A 22,954-nucleotide genomic window follows, 5' to 3' on the forward strand; every position below is an offset into this window, starting at 1 on the left:
TGCTGTTGAGTTGTATAAGTTGTTCGTATATTTTTGAGATTAAGCCCTTGTGAGTTACATCATTTGAAACTATTTTCTCCCACTCTGTAAGATGTCTTTTTGTTTTCTTTTTGGTTTCCTTTGCTGTGCAAAAGCTTATAAGTTTGATTAGGTCCCACTGGTTTATTTTTGGTTTTATTTCTGTTGCTTTGGGAAACTGACCTGAGAAAACATTTCTGAGGTTGATGTCAGAGAATGTTTTGCCTATGTTCTTTTCCAGGAGTTTGGTGATATCTTGTCTTACATTTAAGTCTTTCAGCCATTTTGAGTTTATTTTTGTGCATGGTGTGAGGGTGTGTTCCTGTTTCATTGATTTGCATGCAGCTGTCCAGGTTTTCCAGTAATACTTGCTGAAAAGATTGTCTTTTTCCCATTTTATATTCTTGCCTCCTTTGTCAAAGATTAATTGACCATAGGTGCCTGGGTTTATTTCTGGGTTCTCTATTCTGTTCCATTGGTCTATCTGTCAGTTTTGGTACCAGTACTACGCTGTCTTGATGACTGTGGCTTTGTAATATTGCCTGAAGTCTGGGAGAATTATGTTTCCTACTTGGTTTTTGTTCTTCAGAATGGCTTTGGCAATTCTGGGTCTTTTGTGGTTCCATATAAATTTTTGGATTGTTTGTTCTAGTTCTGTGAAAAATGTCATGGGTAATTATGATAGGGATTGCATGGAATCTGTAGATTGCTTTGGGTAGTATGGGCATTTTTACAATATTCTTTTTTCCAACCCAGGAGCATGGGATCTTTCCATTTGTTTATATCTTTAAATTCCTTGATTAATGTTTTGTAGTTCTCAGCATATAAATTTTTTAGCTCCTTGGTTAGGTGCATTCCTAGGTATTTGTTTTTTTATGGTGCAGTTTTAAAAGGCATTTTATTTTTGTATTCCTTTTCTAATATTTCATTGTTGGTATACAGAAATGTGACTGATTTCTGAATGTTAATCTTATATCCTGCTACTTTGCTGAATTTGTTGATCAGTTTGAGTAGTTTTTGGGTTGAGTCCTGAGGTTTTCTATACATGGTATCATGTCATCTGCATATAGTGACAGTTTTTCCTCTTCTCTTCCTATTTGGATGTCTTTTATTTCTTTTGTTTGTTTGATTGCTATGGCTAGGACTTCTAGTACTATGTTGAATAACAGTGGTGAGAGTGGACATCCTTGTCTTGTTCCTGATTTTAGTGGGAAGACTTTCAGCTTTTCTCCACTGAGTATTATATTTGCTGTGGGTTTGTTATAAATGGCTTTTATTATGTTAAGGTGTGTTTCCTCTATACCCACTTTGGTAAGAGTTTTGATCATGAATGGATGTTGTACTTTTTCAAATGCTTTTTCTGCATCTATTGAGATGATTATGTGGTTTTTGACTTTTCTTTTGTTAATGTGATGTATGACATTGATTGATTTGTGTACATTGAACCATCCTTGTGAACCTGGGATGAATCCCATTTCATCGTGGTGTATGATCTTTTTTTTATGTTGTTGGATTCAGTTGGCTAAAATTTTGTTGAGAATTTTTGTATCTATATTCATCAAAGATATTGGCCTCTAGTTTTCTTTTTTGGTGGTATCTTTGTCTGGTTTTGGAATTAGGGTGTTGGTGGTGTCGTTGAATGTCTTTGGGAGTGTTCCTTCTTCTTTAATCTTTTGAAAAAGTTTAAGGAGGATGGGTGTAAGTTCTTCTTTGTATGTTTGGTAGAATTCGCCTGTGAAACCATCTGGTCCTGGACTTTTATTTGTAGAGAGTGTTTTTTATGACATATTCCATTTCATTTCTAGTGATCAGTCTGTTCAGTTGATCTATTTCTTATTGATTCAGTTTTGGCAAGCTGTAAGTCTCTAGAAAGTTGTCCATTTCTTCTAGGTTGTCAAATTTGTTGGCATGTAATTGTTCATAGTATTCTCCATTTTTTTTTTTTTTTTTGTATTTCTCTAGTATCCATTGTGACTTCTCCTTTTTCATTTCTTATTTTGTTTATTTGGGTTTTTTTCTCTCTTCTTAGTGAGTCTAGCCAGAGGTTTGTCAATTTTGTTTACCTTTTCAAAGAACTAGCTCTTGGTTTTATTGGGTTTTTTTTCTATTCTTTTTTTGATCTCTATTTTATTGATTTCCTCTTTGTTCTTTATGATTTCCTTCTTTCTGCTGACTTTAGGATTTAGACTTTGTTCTTTTTCTAATTCATTTAGGTGGTGGGTTAAGTTGTCAATTTGAGATTTTTCTTCTTTTTTGAGGAAGGCCTGTATTGCTATGAATTTACCTCTGAGCACTTCTTTTGCAGCATCCCATAGATTTGGAGTGGTTATGTCTTCATTATTATTTGTCTCGAGGTATTTTTTAATTTCCTTCTTGATTTCCTCATTGACCCATTGGTTTTTTAGTAGCATGTTGTTTAGTCTCCATGTAGTAAGTTTTTCGTCATTTCTTTTCCTGTGGTTGATTTCTAGTTTCATGCCATTGTGGTCAGATAAGATACTTGAAATAATTTCTATATTCTTAAATTTGTCGAGGTTAGCTTTGTGCCCCAGTATGTGATCAATTCTTGAGAATGTTCCATGTGCACTTGAGAAGAATGTGTATGCTGATTTTTTTTTGGATGTAATGTCCTGAAAATGTCAATTAAGTCTAACTTTTCTATTGTGTCCTTTAGGATCTCTGTTGCCTTGTTGCTTTTCTGTCTAGACGATCTGTCCATTGATGTGAGTGGGGTGTTAAAGTCTCCTATTCTGTATTCTCATCAGTTTCTCCTTTTATGTCTGTTAGTATTTGTTGTAGGTATCTGGGTGTTCCTATATTAGGGGCATATATATTGATGGTTGTAATATCCTCTTCTTGAATGGATCCTTTAACCATTCAATAGTGTCCTTCTTTATCTTTTTGTATGGCCTTCGTTTTAAAGTCCATTTTGTCTGATGTGAGTATTGCAACTCCTGCTTTCCTGTCTTGTTCATTGCCATGAAATATCTTTTCCCATTCCCCTCACTTTCAATCTGTGTGTCCTTTGCTCTAAGGTGAGTTTTTTGTAGACAGCAAATTGAAGGTTTTTGCTTTTTTATCCAATCTGCTCCTCTGTGTCTTTTGATTGGAGCATTCAGTCCATTGATATTTAAGGTCATTGTTGAATGATATGTATTTATTGCCATTTTAAACCTTGTTTTAAGTTGATTCTATGTTTCTCTTCTTTTCTTTTTTTGGTTGGATGGTTTCTATTTATTTTATGCTTGAGTACTTTTCAGTTTTTGTAAATGTAATGTTCAGTTTTGATTTGTGATTGCCCTGTTTTTTAAGTATGTTAACCCCTTCCTATATCTGCTTGCTTTAGCCTGATAGTCATATAGGCTCAAACACATTATTATTATTATTATTATTATTATTTTGGTCTTTTTGCCTTTTCTAGAGCCACTTCCCATGGCATATGGAGGTTCCCAGGCTAGGGGTTGAATCGGAGCTGTAGCCACCAGCCTATGCCAGAGCCACAGCAACATGGGATCTGAGCCGCATCTGCACCCTACACCACAGCTCACAGCAATGCCAGATCCTTAACCCACTGAGCGAGGCCAGGGATTGAACTTGCAACCTCATGGTTCCTAGTTGGATTTATTAACCACTGAGCCACAATGGGAACTCCTCCTTAAAATAAAAAAAAATAATCTATATTTTCTTATTTTCCTTCCCCACATTGTATGATTTTGATGTCTTTTTTTTTTTTTTTTTTTTTTTTTTTTCAACATCTTCATGTTTGGCTCTGTATGCTGGCTTACTTAAGTGATTGCTTTCCAATTGTGGTTTCCACCATTCTAATTCTTCTTACTTTTTTTTTTTTTTTTTTAATTTAGAGAAGCCCTTTCAGTATTTCTTTTAGAGTGGGTTTAGTATTGCTGTACTCTTTTAGCTTTTTTTTGTTGGAGAAATTCTTTATTTCCCTTTTTATTTTAAATGATATTCTTGCAGGATAGAGTATTCTAGGTTGCAATTTTTTTCCTTTCAGAATTTTAAATATATCTTGCCACTCCTGTGGGTCCAGACCTTCTCCCTGGTTCCCTCTACTGTTGTGTTCCCCTCCCCAGCTCATGCTGTACTGCTCTCCTGCCTGTGGTACACTGCTCCTTAGCCCCTTAGACTATCTCCACACTGCCAATCACAGTCCTCTCCCCAGGACTGACCTCTGTAGCATAAGTCTTAGCACCCTGCCCCAACCCGAGCGTCTAAGGCTGTGGTGTCCGGACCAGTGGTTCAGATGATCTCTGTGGCTCTCACTTTGCTGATCTCAGTCCAGGTGCTGTGCTTTTCTTGGCAACTTTGAGGTCCCTCCAGCTCGGCTGATCTTTCTGTCAGTTTAGGTGGCTTCCCAGAAGGTGGGTTTCTTTTCTCCTTCACGGCTCCCTCTCAGGAATGCCAGTCCTGTCCTGATTCCTTTTCTCTCTCTCTTTTTCTTTTGTTCTACCCAGTTATGCCAAGAGTTTCTTGCCCTTTTTGGAGGTTTAAGTTCTTTTGCGCACATTCAGTTGATGTTCTGTATGAGTCGTTTTACATGTAAATGTGTTTTTTTTTGATGTGTTTGTGAGAGGTGTGCGTGATCTCTTACTCCTCCGCCATCTTGCTCCAGCTCCCAGGTAATAAATTTTAGTTAATTTTTTGATAACCATTGAGTGGTTTAGTTTAGTTTTTTCCTTTAATCTGTTAAAGCAATGTATTATTGTATTAGAGTTTATGGTGTTGAGCCATCCTTTCACTGCTCAAATAATCCCAACCAGTTTATGATTCATTGTGTCAATTTTGCTAGTACTGTATTTAATATTTCTTTTGCCTTTATGCTTACACATGAGACTGGCTATAGTTACACTTTTATTATCCCTGTCTTATTTAGTATTGGTATATAGAATATAGTAGAATGAGTAGGGGAGTTTTTCTTCTCTTTTGTTGACTTGAAAGAGTTTGTATAAAATGAATCTTTTATTTACCTATAGATTTGGTAGAACTTCCTTGAAAAATATGTGGTCTTATTACTTCATTTTTTACTTTCACTACTCTTTGTTTTATTAAAGTATAGTTGATTTACAATGTGGCCACCAGATCCTTGGGTCCTATTCTGCGAATTAAGTTGAAGGAACCAGAACCTCAGGCTTATAAGCAGGTAGGGGCACTGGAGGTGGGGCTGCCTGAGTCCATCATCTGACTCTCAGTGCTCCAAGTTACACTGCAATGCTGTACTTCAAACCAATCAACCTTAGAAGGACAGAGGTGGGGGGTATTATAAAAAGAGAGGACTTTGTAGTTGCTTAGAACTTGTCTCAAATTCTAGTTCTTCTACTATAGATAGATTCATTTTACATTCACTTGTTCAGTGGATATTTATTGAGTATGACTGTCAAGCCTTCTTTTAGGAGCTGGGGATATATCAGGGAACAAAACGGACAAATATTTCCACCCCCAAGTGGCTTGAATTCTGTGGAGAGAGCTTTCATGTTAGTGTTAAGTTATTTATAGTCTCTTAACTTCAGTGTTCTCATCTATAAAATGAAGCTATAGCATCATATACATAATATATATATTATAGAAATAGATTAGGCACAATTCTGAGTGCATGGAAATTCTAATGCATTTTAATTCCCTCAATTCTTCTTTTCCTACAATGCTTCTTTTTAGAACTTACTGTAATGCTCTGTAAACCAGATCAATGCCTGGTACATAGCAAGCAACAAATGAATTAAGGTAAACCAAATTGAATGTCAGTGTCTAGGTGGTAATTTTCTTTCTTTCTTTTTCTTCTTTTTTCTTTTTTTTTTTTTTTTCTTTTTTTTTAGGGCTGCAGTTGCAGCGTATGGAAGTTCCCAGGCTAGGGGTCGAATTGAAGCTGTAGCTGCCAGCCACAGCCACAGCAACATGATGTCCGAGCTGCATCTGCAACCTATACCACAGCTCACAGCAATGCCAGATCCTTAACCCACCGAGTGGAGCCAGGGATCAAATCTATGCCTTCATGGATACTAGTCAGGTTCATTACTACTGAGCCACAGTGGGAACTCCTATCTAGTTCCTGTCTCATTTTCTAAGGGTATTGCAGATACTTTCATTGGAAGGTGCTGACACTCTCAGAAGTGGCGTCTATGGTCCTCCATCCCTGATGATCATTGGGGCTCTCTATTGGGATGAGAGAGGAAGTTTTAGGAAAATTTTTAAAATGCTTCTGTTATCTTTGAAATCTTTTTTGACATCCAAACTCTGAAGACTTGTTAACTCCTACAGCATTTTTCCTGATTTCCTTTTTTGGGGGCCAGGGTCATATGACCATTTTACCTGGTCTGTTATGCATGTGGTTTCCTTGCGCCCATGTTGCTTTCAATTACTTATTATCTTTTTAACATTATGACTATTTTACATATTCAACTTCACAAGAAAATGAAAGAAAACATGGATTCTGTAGTCAAAAGGCATCATGGCAATGGCTGTCTTCAAGAGGGCCTGTTGTGGTCCTGGAATTCATTACAGTTTAGGATTTTAGGCAACTAGAGGAACCCAGCCAAAAAAACAGCTCTGAAAGTAATGATATAGTACAGAGTAACGGAGTTGAAATTTTGTGCTAAGTAATGGTTTGAAATTAGGTGCCACGTTGCCAGTGTGTTTCTAAATTGACAGTCATTGGGCAGAATTCCATAATGTCTCTAGTTTATGTCTTAACTGAGCTGGCTTGGGAACACATCAAAAGTTACAGCTTCAAATTGTTATAATGTGCTGCTTGCTATGCTGTGGTTAAACCAGAAGCACTTTGATTACTTTGCGTAACTTGTAACTTTTCTTTTAAATTACCTCTTTGAGTTGACATTTCTCTTAAATATAATCTACCGCAAGATTAAATTTGGTAGCCTGCTTTATAGTTCAGAACTTCACCTAGTTAAAAATCTTTGTGTACTTCTTTATATTCAAAATAATATAGGCCTTCTTAATTTCAACTTCAAGAAATCCCTTATTTTGCTTCAGCAATACATCTAGAAAACTAGTTTTGGTTATAATATCCAATATTTTCATGAATAGAAATATGGCACTTCTGAGATAAATTCCAAAAGGGATCTAATTTAGTTTAGTGCCTGCATTTTTTTTTTTTTGGTCTTTTTGCTATTTCTTGGGCTGCTCCTGTGGCATATGGAAGTTCCCAGGCTAGGGGTCGAATTGGAGCTGCAGCCCCTGACCTACGCCAGAGCCACAGCAACATGGGATCCAAGCCGTGTCTGCGACCTACACCACAGATCACGGCAACACCAGATCCTTAACCCACTGAGCGAGGCCAGGGATCAAGCCTGCAACCTCATGGCTCTAGTTGGATTCGTTAACCACAGAACCATGACGGGAATTCCTAGAGCCTACATTTTAGAGTTTTCTCAACTATGGAAGGTAGCTCAGTCGTTGGGCTGGATGGGAGTCTGTTGTCTGTGTACATAGTGTGAATAAATCTGGAGTCCAAATACCTTCCAGAGATTGTTCTACAACTCTTTCAGGAAAACTGCCTTATCTACCACCTATCCAGTCGACCTACCAGGCACTGGTTCTCAAAACTGGTAGAGTTAAAAAATCACTGGATCACTTTAAAAAATTCACGTTCTCAGACTCCAGCCACAGAGCATCTGAATGAGTAGATAAGGAAGATGTGGTCTTGGTCATGAGACCCCTCTTTCCAGCCCCTGTCCTGCCTTTAACACAGTTTGGTGGCCCCAACACATCAGTCCACCTATGGTATGCTGCCTATGGAGCAATACCTCCAGTAGCAGCAGGACAATGTGGATAGTTGGCAGAGAAAAGAGGCCACAGCTACTGCCGGAGGCTAAATTTGAGACTTTTTGAGAATAACCACTGCTGATTAAGGGAGAAGCACATAGAGTATTCCATCTCCTCCTGTTATTTTCCACAGGATATAAAACCAGTTTCTGACCTAGAATTCTCTCTTCTCAAGTCTGTCTTGTGATGCCGAGTGTGTGTGTGTGTGTGTGTGTGTGTGTGTGTGTGTGTGTGTATTAGGGAGTTTGCTTTCTCTCTTCCTTTCTCAGTTTATCATAGCCAATTAAATAGAAATTGAAAGAGAAAGATGATACAGACAAATATAGAAATATGGACCCTTCTGGAAAATTTTAAGATGAGAAAGACATTTAGGAGGAAACAAGAGAAGAACAGCTCTTGCAAAAGATACATGAAGCAGTTCCTAGATGATGACGAGTAACAGTGTTTTTTCCCTAAATCTCCTAAGACACCATGATGACTTAGTACATTTGTGTTTGATTTTCCAAAGTGAGTGGCTTTATTTGCAAAGAGATGATCAATCATTAAAAAGTCTTATATACGGAACCCTCTGTTGTTCATTCTAAATGAAGCCAAGGAAGTCCTGAATAATTTATCACTTATTCAACAAATATTTATTGATAAAGATGCTAGCCTCATGGAATATACACTTTTATGGAGGTACAAATAAGGAAACAGGCAATTAGGACACCACTAAGTGGTAAGTGCTGTGATGGGGAGGCACAGAAGAAGGAGGGGAGCATCGAAGGAGAGTGATTCATCCAATCTTGGGGAGTAAGGGAAGGCTTCGAGAGAAAGTGAGATCTCCTGAAGTGTGAAGAGGAGCTAACTGAAAATGGCCAAAGAATTAAATGTACCAAAGCTTAGGGGCAAGAAAGCATAACCCCATATTGGAGAACGGATGTGATCCTGAATGGCTAGACTGAAGCTGGCAGGAGAAGAGCCTGGAGAGTTAAGTGGAGTCCACATCATGAAGGACCTTATGCATTACATAAAGATGTTTGAAAGTGATGTTGAGTGGCCTATTTTACGTATTTACGTATTTCACATTTAGCCTTTTTTGTCTATCACTGATATCATAATAACGTAAGAGTTTTTGCCATTCTGTTTATCACAAGTAAATGGGAATTTTCAAAAGTAAGTGTGTGTAGAAGGGTTAACACTAGAAGGCTTGTTTGCAAGATTTCCATTTGGCTGGCTTTTGGGAAGCTGGCTGGTGAAGAGTTCTCACTAATATAAAACTTTCCCTAATAGATAAGGGTTTGCTCTCCCCCTCTTCCTTTCTGAGTTTGTCATAGCTAGTTAAATAGAAAGTGAGAGAGAACGATGACACTGACAAAAATAGAAATATGGACACTTGTGGAAAAGTTTAAGATGGAAAAGACATGTAGGAGGAACCAAGAGAAGAACACCTCTTGGAAAAGATATATGGATATATGAAGCAGTTCCTGGGTGGCGGAGAATAACAGTCTTTTTTTTTCCCTTAGATCTCTTGAAGATACCATGTGTTGACTGTGCAAACAGTATGGCTTATGCAGAAAGCCTACTTTTTTTCTGGGAGTCTGGAATTTTGATACATACTTGGCAGAGAGTGCTTATATGACCAGGCCTAGTATGAAAAACCAAAACAAATGTGTAAAATTCCTAGGAGGGTTAACAGGTCTGAGATCTCTATTCAGAAGTCTGCATAAATAGCAAATATGTGAAGAATTGTTAAAGTTCATTATAAAGGGGTGAAATGCAAATTAAAGCAACAATAAAATATCATTTTAAAAGTATTGAATGGTAGCAATTAGAAAGGTGGATAATACCAAGTATTGAAGAGGATATGGAATAGTGAAGATTTTTGCACTGCTGATGGGGATATAAATTGCATAACCCCATTCATGGATCTGTTTTTCCAGAAAGTTTAAGTGGGGACATGTTCATGGATGTTAGTGCATCACTAATGGAAGTAGAGAGTTAGGTACATCTGAGTTCAATAAGTAATTTTAATCAAAAAATGAAATATAGAGGGTGCATACTGTGAAATGATATGTGTAAGAACTAATTGATCATGGAAAAATTTGAAAAGCATAATCATGAAAGAAAAAATAGGAAACAATGAGAATTATAGCACCAGTAATATTTATTTAAATAGAAAACACATAATTCTTTATAAAACAACTCTATTTTATAACACTACACACTTTCAAAGGTATATACTAACCTTTTCAAGATAGATAATTACTCAGGAGGGAAATGAGAGTGAAAGTTGAAGAAAGAGTGAAATAAAGCAAAGGAGAGGGATCTTGAGTGGACCAGTGGTGACAACATGCTGAGGAATTACGGCTATGGTTAGATCAACCGATGCATCTGAAGTTCAAAATCGAACAAGAAACCAAACATTTAGGTGTTTTCAGTGTTTGCTACAATGGCTGTCTTTGTTGTACATCATTTTGTAACTAAAAAAAAAGTGAGACACTTTTCTTATGCTGTGCATTTCTGAGGTGTCTTCTGTTCTTCCCTGAGAGTGACATATGGCATTCTAGGCAGAAGTAAAATTATAATCATCTGCCTAACAAACATCCAGGGTATTCACATGGCCTCCTTGACTTTCAGTGAACTGAGAGAGAAACTCTCTTTCAGCAGCTTTCAAACATCTTGGTCTTAGAATCCCTTTATACTCTTAAATTATTGAGGATCCCAAAGAGCTTTTGTTATTTATCATCTTAGAAATGAAACTTTAAATATTTAATAATTTAAAAATAATCATAAAACCATAAACTGTTAACACAGTAACATTTAAAAATGAAAAATAATTATTTTTGCAACACAGTAAGAAGAGCGGCATCATTTTAAATGTGTACAAATCTTTTTAATGTCTGACTTAATAGAAGACAGCTGGGTTCTCATATTTGTTCTGCATTCATCTCTGATAAAATGTTTTGATTGAACTATATCTAGAAAATCTAGCTTCACAGACATGTAGTTGGAAAAGTGAGGGGTATTTTAAAAGGCTTTTCAGATAATTGTGGATATTTGTCTTTGATACTGCACCAAAGCTCGACGAGTGGTAGTTTCCTAAAGGTGATTTTCAGTGTGAAATCTGAAACTATTATCAATGAACTTTTTGTAGTTTGTTATATTAAAATTTATTGGCATGTCTTGTACTTTGCTAAATCTTTTATCTATGCATGATTTTGTAATTTCATGCATTGGTCGTTTAGAAAATATTGGTTCACTGAGATATGTTTATCATATATAATATTAGAAATCACATTTGTTAATTATAACACTGACCTTATCAGAGAAGTAAGTGCTTAAGTATTAGGAAGCTGTGAAGCTCACAATAGTGAATAAAAGTTTTCGAGCATTCTAATTTTAATTGACAGTTATCTTTAGCAACAATACTGCCATCCCTCCCCCCGCACACCCCGGGGTTATAGACTCTCTTACTTTTGAGAAAACACCAAATACCCAAATCTGAACAAACCGTAGTTTGTTTGCAGATTTTTCTTTCAGATAAAAATGCTGTTCCATGAGAAAACATGCTGTAGTTCAACTTGCAACTAAATTTCAACTCAAAGTATCATGAGAATCCACAGTCCTTTGGAATGCAGCAAAAGTGCTTTATGCATTCTTTCCATTTTATAACATAGAATATTAAAAAGGCTTGTTTGTACTCAAGGGTTGAGATGTAATAAAATTATTTCTATTGACTCATTAAGGACATTCTTTTTTTTCTTTTTTTGTCTTTTTGTCTTTTTAGGGCCGCACTTGGGGCATATGGAGTCCCAGACTAGGGGTCTAATTGGAGCTGTGGCTGCTGCCCTACACCACAGCCACAGCAATGCCAGATCTGAGCCACGGCTGCGACCTACATCATGGCTCATGGCAACATTGGATTCTTGCCCACTGAGCGAGGCCAGGAATCAAACCTGCAATCTCATGGTTCCTAGTCAGATTGTTTTCACTGCGCCAAGACGGGAAGTCCTTATTAAGGACATTCTTAAGTGAAACTAGCTTTCCTGCCTGCATGGTGGTGAATGACAGTGATAGAGTGGTTTTATGCCATTATATATATATATATATATTTTTAAATTTACCATTGTGATGTGGATTATGTCTTAAAATTTCATTTATTAAACTATAGTTGATTTACAATATTATGTTAGTCTCAGGTTTACAGCTTCAGATTCTTTTCCATTATAGATATATACATTCAATGTATTGAAAGTAGTACCATGTATTATACAGTAAATCCTTTTTATTTTTTTTTAAAAAAAGAAAAACCAGAAAAAAAACCAAACAAAAAAAGAAAACCTTTAGTGCCCAATCTCTAATGAGCTTCTCTAGACAGAAGCATCGCACATGTGTTGCTACATTTTCATAGCTGGGGGAAGAGTAGTCTCCGTGTGACCCTATATAAGAGGGAGAGAACCTAAGAAAGCTGTGCAAGGAATCCTCCAGACACCACCTATGTTTTCCCCATGAGCCCCTGTAAAACCTTACTATGTCTCCATGATAAATCTTAGCCATGAGTACACTTAGATGCCAAGTCCCATGAGACTTAGCACAATCTTCTAACACAGAGGAGCTCTTGAGGATCCCCGACACAATGCTATGAATTTTTATCTGTAAATATTTATTGAATGAGTTTAAAAAATGAGTTAATAGAGTTAGAAGTACTAGTGTCCTTAATTTATATTTGTGTAATATTTTTAACCAAAATTTGTCTAACCTAGTTTGATATTTCACCATAGTCCTCAAATTCTCAAACTTAGCTCTGAATTACTTCTGACTTTTACCTTCAAATGACAGAGGAGTGTTAGCTTTGAGGAGAGTCAGATGAAACAGCTTCTAGCTGTAAGGGCAATTTCAAATCAGGAGATCCAGAAAGGATTTGAATAATGGCACGAGTTCTCAGAATTTTTATAGTGTCCCAAGGTGACTTTTTTTTTTTCTTTTAACAGGTGAGGACTTTCCTGATTGTGCAGCGTCTGGTACACTAATAACTGACTACATTATTGTAGTGCTGCACCTTAATGCAGACAGCCTTTCTTGTCACATGAAAGCTGCACTTATACTGGGGGAGATAGCAATGGACTAGATACTTTTATGTAATTTATATTGAGGAATTCTACTCAAGGCTTACTTTAAAAGAATTTATTTTTAAACAAATAAAAGAAATTCCTGACTTTATAATCGGCTTCAGATTCTGCCTGGAGGAACTTATTACCTACCAGGAAATCCTTGGACTGCTTATGGGCTTTGTCTTCATTTGTGTAAATTCTTTGGAGCTCTTTCTTATGGAGTAACTACCCATTGAGCAGCCTCTTCCCCCCAACAGGTTTTATATTTCCTTTCCAACAACTTATCTCCCTCTAGACTGAGGTGGGATTGTGAAAATGATAGGTTTACTGTCCCCAGCTTTCTCTTTGGCCCTGTAGCCCTTCATAGAGGATGAAGAGTGCTACTTCTTAAGCATGGCTAAGCTCGATTTTGGTCTCTATTTCTCACCTAATTGGAGAAGATTTAGAGTTTATAAGTAGACTTTAATATAGAAGGTCCTTGGAGTTTTAAAGCAACATGACAACAAAGAATAGTTTTCTTCTTAGGCTCCCATTTTATTGCCTTTCCATCTGTTATTTTTTTCTTTTTTCACTTATATTGTCAGACTTCTCCCCTCAGCTGGCCATTAATACTTTAATACTTACTGCACTTATAGAATGAAGTTTTATGTTTCTTACTCATAATTTTCCAAGCACATGAAACATTTTTATTGTATTTCTCTGTTTGCAATAACTTTATGGAAATGTATTTGTGTATTTTGTTTATGGGGGCCTACATTCTTTTTGGTTGTTGTTGTTGGCCTTGCGAACAACACGTGCAAATGCCCAGATCGGGGATTGAACCTGAACCACAGCAGTGACCCCACCGGATCCCTAACCTGCTAGGCCACCAGAGAAATCCAGGCCTAGATTCTTTTTGTTATGTTTGAGGAGGGGGATTCTTTTGTTTATTTGACTTGGTTTTGTCCTTCTTGGATGGTTGATAGCTTTAATGAGAAGTATCTTTCCTACTGCTGATGTAAATCTACTTAGAATTAGATGAAAAGTTCAGTTCTAATCAAAGTGTAGGTTTATTCATGTAAGCCCTTGTATTTAGAGGGTGCATGATTGTTGGAAGATTTGCTGGTGTTTGATGTGTCATTGGATTTAGAAAAAAAATTTCCTAAAGCTGTTAGTAGTAACCATTATAATTTAGTAGTCTTATTTTTTCTTCTCAAATAATATCATTATTACATCCTCTATAGTGTGGCCTTTGATATTTTCTTTTCTAGTTTTCCAGAGAGATGGTCATTCAGAGCCTATACATCTGTTCTGTATTTTGACCCTTGGATGAGAATATTCATTCAGGCCAAAAAAGTTAAAACAAAATACCTATGTTATTGCCTCTACAGACCCAGGTAACTCACCTTTCTTCAATTTCTTCATAGAGTTTTTATTTGTAAAATACCTTCTACCCTAATTGTCAAAGTGACTTGATAGTAAGACTTTTACAATTTGATAGTAAGATTTTACATTTTAAGTAAAATTCAAACTGTTCTAGAAGGTTTGCTGCAGAGTAATGTGAAACATGTGTTTGGCCAAAATAGCGACATATTGCGGTGAAGATGGTCTCCCACCTAAGAATTTATTGTTTACTTCAGTGAATCCTAGGTGCTTCAATTATGATATATTCTATTAAAAATCAGTTCTCTTGTTTCTTTTTAATACAATATATTTGAACTATTAAATCATATACACATTTGTGACATTTGTGCATGTATATTACATATAGAATGAACATGTGTATAAGACACATATGGTTCATTTATATTTTATTTATCTTTTATATTTTATCATAGGCTTTTTTGAAGCTTACATTTACATATTATATAATTACACAACTATGGGTGTGATCCAAACACTAATTCGTGTGTGTGTTTATGAGTGGTCATTAATTTATTCACTGAACTTTTATCAGACCTTCTGTTAGTCTGAGATTGGGCTAGGTACACAAGCAAAGAAAGAAAAGGTTACTTTTAGTTTACAGAAGTTTACTATCTACTGAGAGGAACGTTTAATGCTTGTGCATTGTCTGTATATATGCCTTATTATGTTATTTGATTTTTGCAGTGACCCTGTGGGTTATGTTTTATTATCATTTTAGAAATAAATAAATGTCAGAATTGGAAAGAACTCACATCTCTGGCTCTGAATTCTTTATCAATTCAAATTCCATGCTCCTTCTCCTATACCACATTAATTCTTTTTAATAGACCCACATCTGTTATGTTGTCACATTTTCATGAAAAAGTAGTTGAGGTTCTGGGGCCTTGCAATCACTCATATCAATATTAATATTAAAAATTGTAGATTCTGAATTGAATGACCTGATCACATACCAATGGATTCCTCAAAAGCTTTACTTTGGATTTCTGATTAGATTGCAGATCATATTTTTAAAAATGAAAGGGTGAAGCCTGAGACTTACTCTATAAATCTCTTTGTTCCCTAATTCATATCAAAGTGACATTTCCTTTTCATCAGTCTTATTTTTTCTGGGAAGTACCAAGGGTCTCCTGGATCAATCAATAGAGCTGATCTTTCAAATTAAATTATTCTTCTCATAGTGAGTTTGGGTGAAAAATGGTTTAAGCCAATGGAAAATGTAAATTTGTCTCTACTTTCTGAGGGAATTTTATTAAATTGAATTTCATCTCCCTGAATTACTTGTTTCAAGGGATGGCTATTTACCATCCCGGTATATTTTTTATGTACCTTTCAATGTAATATTCTTATATATATCTTACCAGGAAATAAATATAAATATTTATTTTATTCCCTAAAAGATACTTAAAGGGGATTAAACCTTTGACAAGTTTTATGGTGCTCCAATAAACTCTGATATTTGGGATCTACAGTATGGACAGATTTGATTTTTCATGGATTTATCCCTTAGGCTTGAACTTTCTTTCATTTGCCTTATTGACTTGCGTATTATTTTCCTTGTAGGTTCTCTAGTGGCAAAAGTTTTATGTAAGAAATGTGTGGAGTTCTCTCCATGTTACCTCACTAATAGTAGGATAACCCTTACTTTATTTCTTTCCCCAAAGACACTAATAGCTGTATCAAAAAGAATTAAAAGCTGGGATGATCCTATTTGGCCAGAGTAGAAGCATTTAAAATGTATTAAAAATGATTGAATGTCTACCTGAACATCCAGGCTCCAATAAATGCCTAGAAATGAGCCCTGAAGTATTATTTATAAGAATACATGACTTTACGTCATGGTCAGTCATTTCTGTATATTTTCGTAGCAAACAAAAGAAGACTACATTTTAATTGTAGATGTACTTAGAGTTGCCATAGCTCCTTTACTCCAATCTTTAACAAGTTTAGAAGGGGCCAGAGGGGAATTTCTGGTGTCATGTCATTGGTTTCCTCCCTTAATCATATTCTGTTTAGTATTTTTATCGATAACGATAAAAAAGAATATGTTTGAATTCATAATTGACCCCGAACTAGGAGGAATATCTTCTGTTGGGTGTAATATGAACAAGATGTGAAAGATTTGATGTACAAAAGGTAAATGTAATTTAACATACAGTCCTGAATTTAGATTTTAGAAATCTGTTGTGTTAATATACTAGACTGGAAAGTGATTTACTTGGGGCAAAAAAAGATGCTTTAATTGACCACAAGTTTAATATAAGCTGATAGTGTGACAGGATTGTTGAAAATGTTTATGGAACTTAGTGAGCAGAAGAAGATGGTTACAGTCCTTATAAAGCATGTCCTTGTCTGCACTGTGTCTCGAGGATGATGTTCAGATGGGGATGCTTTAGGAGGGAAGCAGACTTCCTAGCTCACAGTAAATGAACTGTCTGGGAGTGGGGGGGGTCTTTGGAATTGAGCATCTTGCCATGGATGAGAGAAGACTTAGAGCCTGAGTGAAAACCTGAAAGGCTGCCATATGATGCTTGGAATTCCAGAGGGCAGAAATTGGATGGCTGGATAGAAGTAGAAGACATTTAGAGCAAGCTTAGCATGAGAATGTTATGCTGTTTTTGCAAGCCAGAGAGACACAGATCATCTTTTTCCATTGCTGTTTAATATAAGGATATTCAGAGGAGTCAAAGAGGAAGGCACCACCCAGCCTCTTTACTGTCACCTTTGACTCAGTGTCATCCCATAGCTGGGATATTCTAGAGAGCTGAAGCAACATCCCAGTATTGTCCAGGATATACCTGGGCTCTACTGAGCTGGCTTTACTGTGTATACTTAGTACCTGCTCCTCTAAGGATGGGTTTTCTACCATAAAACTCACAGCGTCCTTATTGAGTGAATTTGGGGATAAGACACACTAGAATGGTTTGATTTTTCACATAGCTTCCTGTGGTTGAACACCAGTCCCTGGTCCAGTTAGCAGGTTTAATGTCCAGAATACTAAACCCAGTGTGTCTAGGGCAGCAAATTTAGCTTCTTCAGACTCACATGACACGAGAGAAAGCCATGAGTGTTGCAGGACATTAATGAAGTTCATACTCTTCAGCAGTGAAAGGCACTCCCATCAAGATGAGGACAGATTTGTCTCTGGGAGAACCTATGTTGTAGAAAGAATTATTATTTGTGGAGGAATTTCAGCTAGGTGATTTCTAAGGTCTTTTTCAACTTAAATATTTTAGAAGCCTGTAATTCTTGGGATCTAAAATATTGTTTATTTATATAATGGAACAGGCTAATGTATGGCTGTGTTACTTGATCTTAGGCAACAGACATTACTGATTTTCTTTGGCTTTGAATTTTTTAGGTTTAATAGAGAAAAAAACCCTGAGATTTATGCAGGCATTAAATCTCTGCACATGAGGCCTAAGGAAGGACACAGACTAGTCACTTTTTTTTTTTTTTTTTTTTTTTTTGTCTTTTTGCCATTTCTTGGGCCGCTCCTGCGGCATATGGAGGATCCCGGGCTAGAGGTCGAATCGGAGCTGTAGCTGCCAGCCTACGCCAGAGCCACAGCAACGCAGGATCCGAGCCGTGTCTGTGACCTACACCACAGCTCACGGCAACGCCGGAACCTTGACCCACTGAGCAAGGGCAGGGATCGAACCTGCAACCTCATGGTTCCTAGTCAGATTCATTAACCACTGCGCCACGACGGGAACTCCACTAGTCACTTTTGAAAGCTCTTTAAGGTAGACAGAGCCCAAGTATCTATTCGAGGACCTCCATTCCTCATTAACACTGCTTTGCTTTGGCTTCCTAAGCACTGAAATCCTCCTGCTTTCACTGGAGCAGAGGGATCCTTTTGAAGTTTCTCAGGGCCACTAAGTTCATGGTCTTCTGTTGAATCCTCTGAAACACTCTGCTTCTGGGACTGTCGTCACTATTTATGGATGTTCCCCAGCCCCTCACATCCCACCCACCTAGATAGGCTAATCGTGTTTTAAAAGCATCTCTGTTGTAAACTATGCGTCTTATGTATTCCCTCATGTGTTTGTATTGTCTTAAATTTAGTTTTTCAATATATGAAAGTAGTCAAAAGCAAAATTTGGATCAGCCAAACTTGGATCTGAGTTTTGGTTTTGTCATTTACTAGTTGTGAATGGTCAGCAATTCCTTAAACCTGACACGTCTCCACTGAACACTGGGAATTCTTCTGCCCCTTAGGGTTGTTGTGAGGATGAAAATAAAAATATGTTGTATTTTAAACATAATGCTCATCATAATCCACACGTTTGTGAACAAACAGTGGTTGTTATTATACAAGTGGATAATAAGAAATGGATGGGATGACTGCCCTGTGCCAAGCGATCGTGTAGGCATTCAGCATTTGGCATAAGCAACCACAAAAAATTCCTGCCTTCTGAAGCTTAATTCTAGAGGGTGAAAAGGTAGTAAGTTAAAAAAAAAAGGGGGGGGAGAGAGGGGGAGTTCCCGCCATAGCTTGGTGGAAACGAATCTGACTAGTAACCATGAAGACGCAGGTTCAATCCTTGGCCTTGCTCAGTGGGTTAAGGATCCCGCGTTGCCGTGAGCTGTGGTGTGTAGGTTGCAGATGCAGTTCGGATCTGAATTGCTGTGGCTGCAGTTTAGGCCTGTGGCTACAGCTCCGATTCGATGCCTGGCCTGGGAACCTCCTTTATGGTCTCCATACAAAGACCAAAAAAAAAAAAAAAAAAAAAGGTGGCTAATTTGCCAGGAAAAAAGACAAAGAAATAGAGATTTATGGGGTGGGGGATGTTAGATGACTATTTTAGTTAGGAAATCAAGGAAGTCGCTTTTAAATAAATAGCTTTTGAGGAGAGAGCTGAATAAACTGAGAAAGTGAATATAGTATCTATCCCTGTATAACAAATCACCCCTAGATTTAGTGACTTCATAATAAAGAAACCATCTATTATCTCTCAGTGTCTGTGAGTCAGTAATTTGAGAATGGCTTTGTAAGGGTGGTTTTGTTTTGCGATTCCTATGACATTGCTAAGAGATTTTGGGGTTGCTGTGGCTTGATGGGAGCTGGAGGACACCCTTCCAAAGTGGCCAACTCACATGGCTGGCAGTTAGGTTCCTTTTCACAAAGGCCATTGCACAGGGTGACCTGAGTATTTCCCGTGGTGCAGGGACTGGTTTCCACCAGAGTTTGCAATTCAAGAGAATGAAGAAGAAACTTCAGTCTTTTAGAACCTAGCCTCAAGAATAATCTACCATCACTTCTTCCATATTCTTTTGGTCATGCTGGGAGACAAGAGCCATTACAGAACATATTGGAGGGTGGATACCACAGTGAGTCATATAAGAATTTTATAGGAAGATGTTTCCAGGAAGAGAAGACCAGGAAAAGGCTAATGTAGCTCAAACACAGCGATTGGGAAAAGACAAGGTAGATGGTGGCAGATATTATAGGGCCTTGAGAAACGTGGCAAGAAGAGGTGGTTGTGTTGAGAATGTAAAGACCTAAGAGTGACTTTTCTTGATTTACGTTTTAAGAAGATGACTGTGGCTGCTAAGTAAAGAACTGATTTTAAAGGGCAAGAAGGGAGGGAGGGAGATTAGGTAAGATACCTTTGCTGTATTTTAGGGGAGAGATGGTAGTGGCTTGAGTTGGGGGGAGTAGGGGTGGAAGCATGAATAGTGGTCAGATTACAGAGATATTGTCAAGATAGAGGCACTAATACCTGCTGATGCACTGGATGTGAAGTTGAGAGAAAATGAGGAGTTGTGGGTGCTTTCAAAGTTTTTTTTCCCTGAGCAAAAACTTAGGGATGATAGCAGAGGTGCAGGTGTAGGGGTTAGGAGTAGTGGTGGGATTCTTTCCACTTGTTCTGGACATACTAAGTTGGAGAGGTCTATCTGACATCCAGATCTAGCTGTCAACGTTATACTAGCCAGAAGATCCTTGATCATTCCTCTTCACATGTTTTGATGAATAATTAAGGATTATAACTATTTTACAGTATGACTAATCAGGACAACTCATAATTTAAAAAAGAAAATAATTATGATGGTGAATATTACAGTATAGTTATGATTCACAACTGTGGGCTATTTTTTGTGAATAAATAGAACTTTAGAATTTTCATTTTCTTGTGGCCTGTTTTTTCAAACTTAAAATTTAAAAAAATATGTATTTCATTTTTTATTAGCCAACATGTTTTGGACAAGTTTTATAAGTGTGAGTGTTAAATACCAATGAAAGTGTAATTTATGCAGGTGATTCTGATTAAAATAGTCATTCAAAATGCCATATTATGTTATACTCCAAACTTCTTCCACATAAAATCTTAAACAATACTCAATATTTTTCATAATTTATTTCTCTTTAGGGGTTTATTTCTCTTTGGGGTTGTAGTTCTGTTTTCCTCCTAAAATGGTAAAATTAATAAAAGTTCAAACAGTACAGAGTTAGATATTGGAAAAGATCAAATAACTAAAAGCCCTCTTTACCACTTGGCATTCTGTCTGTGTTCTGGCACTCTGTAATCTCCCTAAAGAAGAACCTCTGCCTGGAATTTAATAAATGCCCTTCTGGGAGTTCCCGTCATGGCGCAGTGGTTAATGAATCCGACTAGGAACCATGAGGTTGCGGGTTCGATCCCTGCCCTTGCTCAGTGGGTTAACGATCCGGCATTGCCGTGAGCTATGGTGTAGGTTGCAGACGCGGCTCGGATCCCGCGTTGCTGTGGCTCTGGTGTAGGCCGGTGGCTACAGCACCGATTAGACCCCTAGCCTGGGAACCTCCGTATGCCGCGAGAGCGGCCCAAAGAAATAGCAAAAAGACAAAAAAAAAAAAAAAAAAAAATGCCCTTCTAGATCATCATCTACACGTTTACACACACACAAAGCACATACAGAGAGTTTTTTAAAAATTTATTTTATTGAAGTATAGTCAGTTTAGAATCCTGTGTTAATTTCTGCTGTACAAAAAATGATTCGGTTATATATATTCTTTCTCATCTTATCCATTATGGTTTATAACAGGATATTGAGTATAGTTCCCTGTATGAACATAGGGAGTTTTGTTAAAAACATGTTATATGCAACTTGCTTATTTCACTTACAAGTTATCTCTTGGAAATCTTTCCCTATCATTATTATATGTATTGTGCAGCACTCTGTGGTTTATTTAGCTATTTATTGATGTATATTTAGGATTTTTTTGGGTTTTCATTGTTACAGTGCTAAGCTAGACATGCTTGGGCATCATTGACTGTATGTGTATTTATGCTCACATCTGATTATTTCTATAGAGCAGATTACAGAAGTAAATTTTAGGTCAGAAGATAGGTACACCATTAATTTTGATGGTTACTGTTAATTTACATTCCAGGAAGTAGACTCCAATTTATATTTACAGCAACAGTTGTGTAAGAGTGTGTTTTTGTGTTATTCTAAATCCATACTTGTTAACAGTATTTTCTTAATTCATTTTTGCCATTCTAAGAAGCAAAACTTTTTTTTTTCTTTTTATTGTTACGCCTGCAGCATATGGAAGTTCCCAGACCAGGGGCTGAATCAGAGCTACAGCTGTGGCCTCTGTTACAGCCAGGGCAACACTGGATCCAAGTGCCATCTGCAACCTACATTGCAGCTTGTGGCAATGCCAGATCCTTAACCCACTGGATGAGGCCAGAGATCAAACCTGCATCCTCACAGAGACAATATCAGGTCCCCAACCCGCTGAGCCACAATAGGAACTCCAGGAGCAAATCTTTTTATTGTTTTAATTGTCACTTCCCTCAATACTTTTCATTAAGTTCATGTTTTCAAGCTCTTCTAGAAAAAAAAGTATTCAATTAATTGGTTCATGTGGAAAATGGACAAAAGCAAAATATTTGAGTATGGTTTTATTGATGGAAGACAGTAGGGGGTAGAATGGGAAACTCATAAGGAAGGGTGAAGACTAGAATGTGGCAGAATGAGGCAGAGTTAGAGAGGAGGCCGAAGCAAGATGGAGACAGAGACCCCAGCCATTGGTTGTGGGCAGAGGTAAAGTAAATGCAAAGTTTGGAAGGTGGGTTTGAAAAAATTTTAACCACTGAGAAACCGAAAGGCCATTTCTAGAGGCCTTGCAAGGAATGTTGTAAGGACTGAGGAACAGACAGAACTGGATGGATCCACTTCCTTGCCCTCCAGTGGAAGTGTCACTCTGCTACTCAAAGTTACTTTTATCTGAAAGAATCCACTCATAGGAAAAAGTAACGTGTGAAGCTGATGGGGGCTTCTGATTGTGGATGGAGATTTGACTGAAAATTTTTTCTTTTGTGAGAATGGGGAGATTTATTACACTGGATTTACAAAGTTGCATATATTTCTTAGCTTCCATTAATTGTTGTGAGCAATTGTAAATTTTAAAATGTCATCTGGACCAATGACATTATATCAATGACACAAACCACAAAGAGAACACATTTGTTGGTCTTTGTTGTTTAAAATTAAGCACTAAGGCAGAGTTGGTACTTTTTATGCCACCTGTACTTTCTATGGCTATATACACATAGTCTATAAAAATGCTTGAGTAGTTTAATTCATATCATCTTTGAAGGGTTACTTCATTGTTCAAACAATTTCTCCTTGATTTCACTTTGATTTTTCTA

The 22,954-nt window shown here is 37.1% G+C and overlaps 1 protein-coding gene across 23 annotated transcripts in view; it reads left to right on the forward strand.

Moving 5' to 3' along the window:
• MORC1 (MORC family CW-type zinc finger 1) overlaps positions 1-22,954 on the forward strand; it is a 353,564-nt gene that overhangs the window by 216,165 nt on the left and 114,445 nt on the right. For 16 of the 23 annotated variants that reach the window (XM_084991381.1, XM_084991382.1, XM_084991383.1 and 13 more), the window contains one exon: positions 14,156-14,281. The exons of the other annotated variants lie outside the window; for them this stretch is intronic. In XM_084991381.1, the coding sequence (XP_084847507.1) occupies positions 14,156-14,281 (126 nt within the window). The remainder of the gene's footprint in view (positions 1-14,155; positions 14,282-22,954) is intronic. 23 annotated transcript variants of the gene reach the window in all.

The sequence above is a fragment of the Sus scrofa genome, chromosome 13, assembly GCF_054392235.1.
Source record: "Sus scrofa isolate SSC_HxYL_T2T_F1_AM1 chromosome 13, Sscrofa_HxYL_maternal_Yorkshire_Landrace_v2.0, whole genome shotgun sequence".
Taxonomy (NCBI): domain Eukaryota; kingdom Metazoa; phylum Chordata; class Mammalia; order Artiodactyla; family Suidae; genus Sus; species Sus scrofa.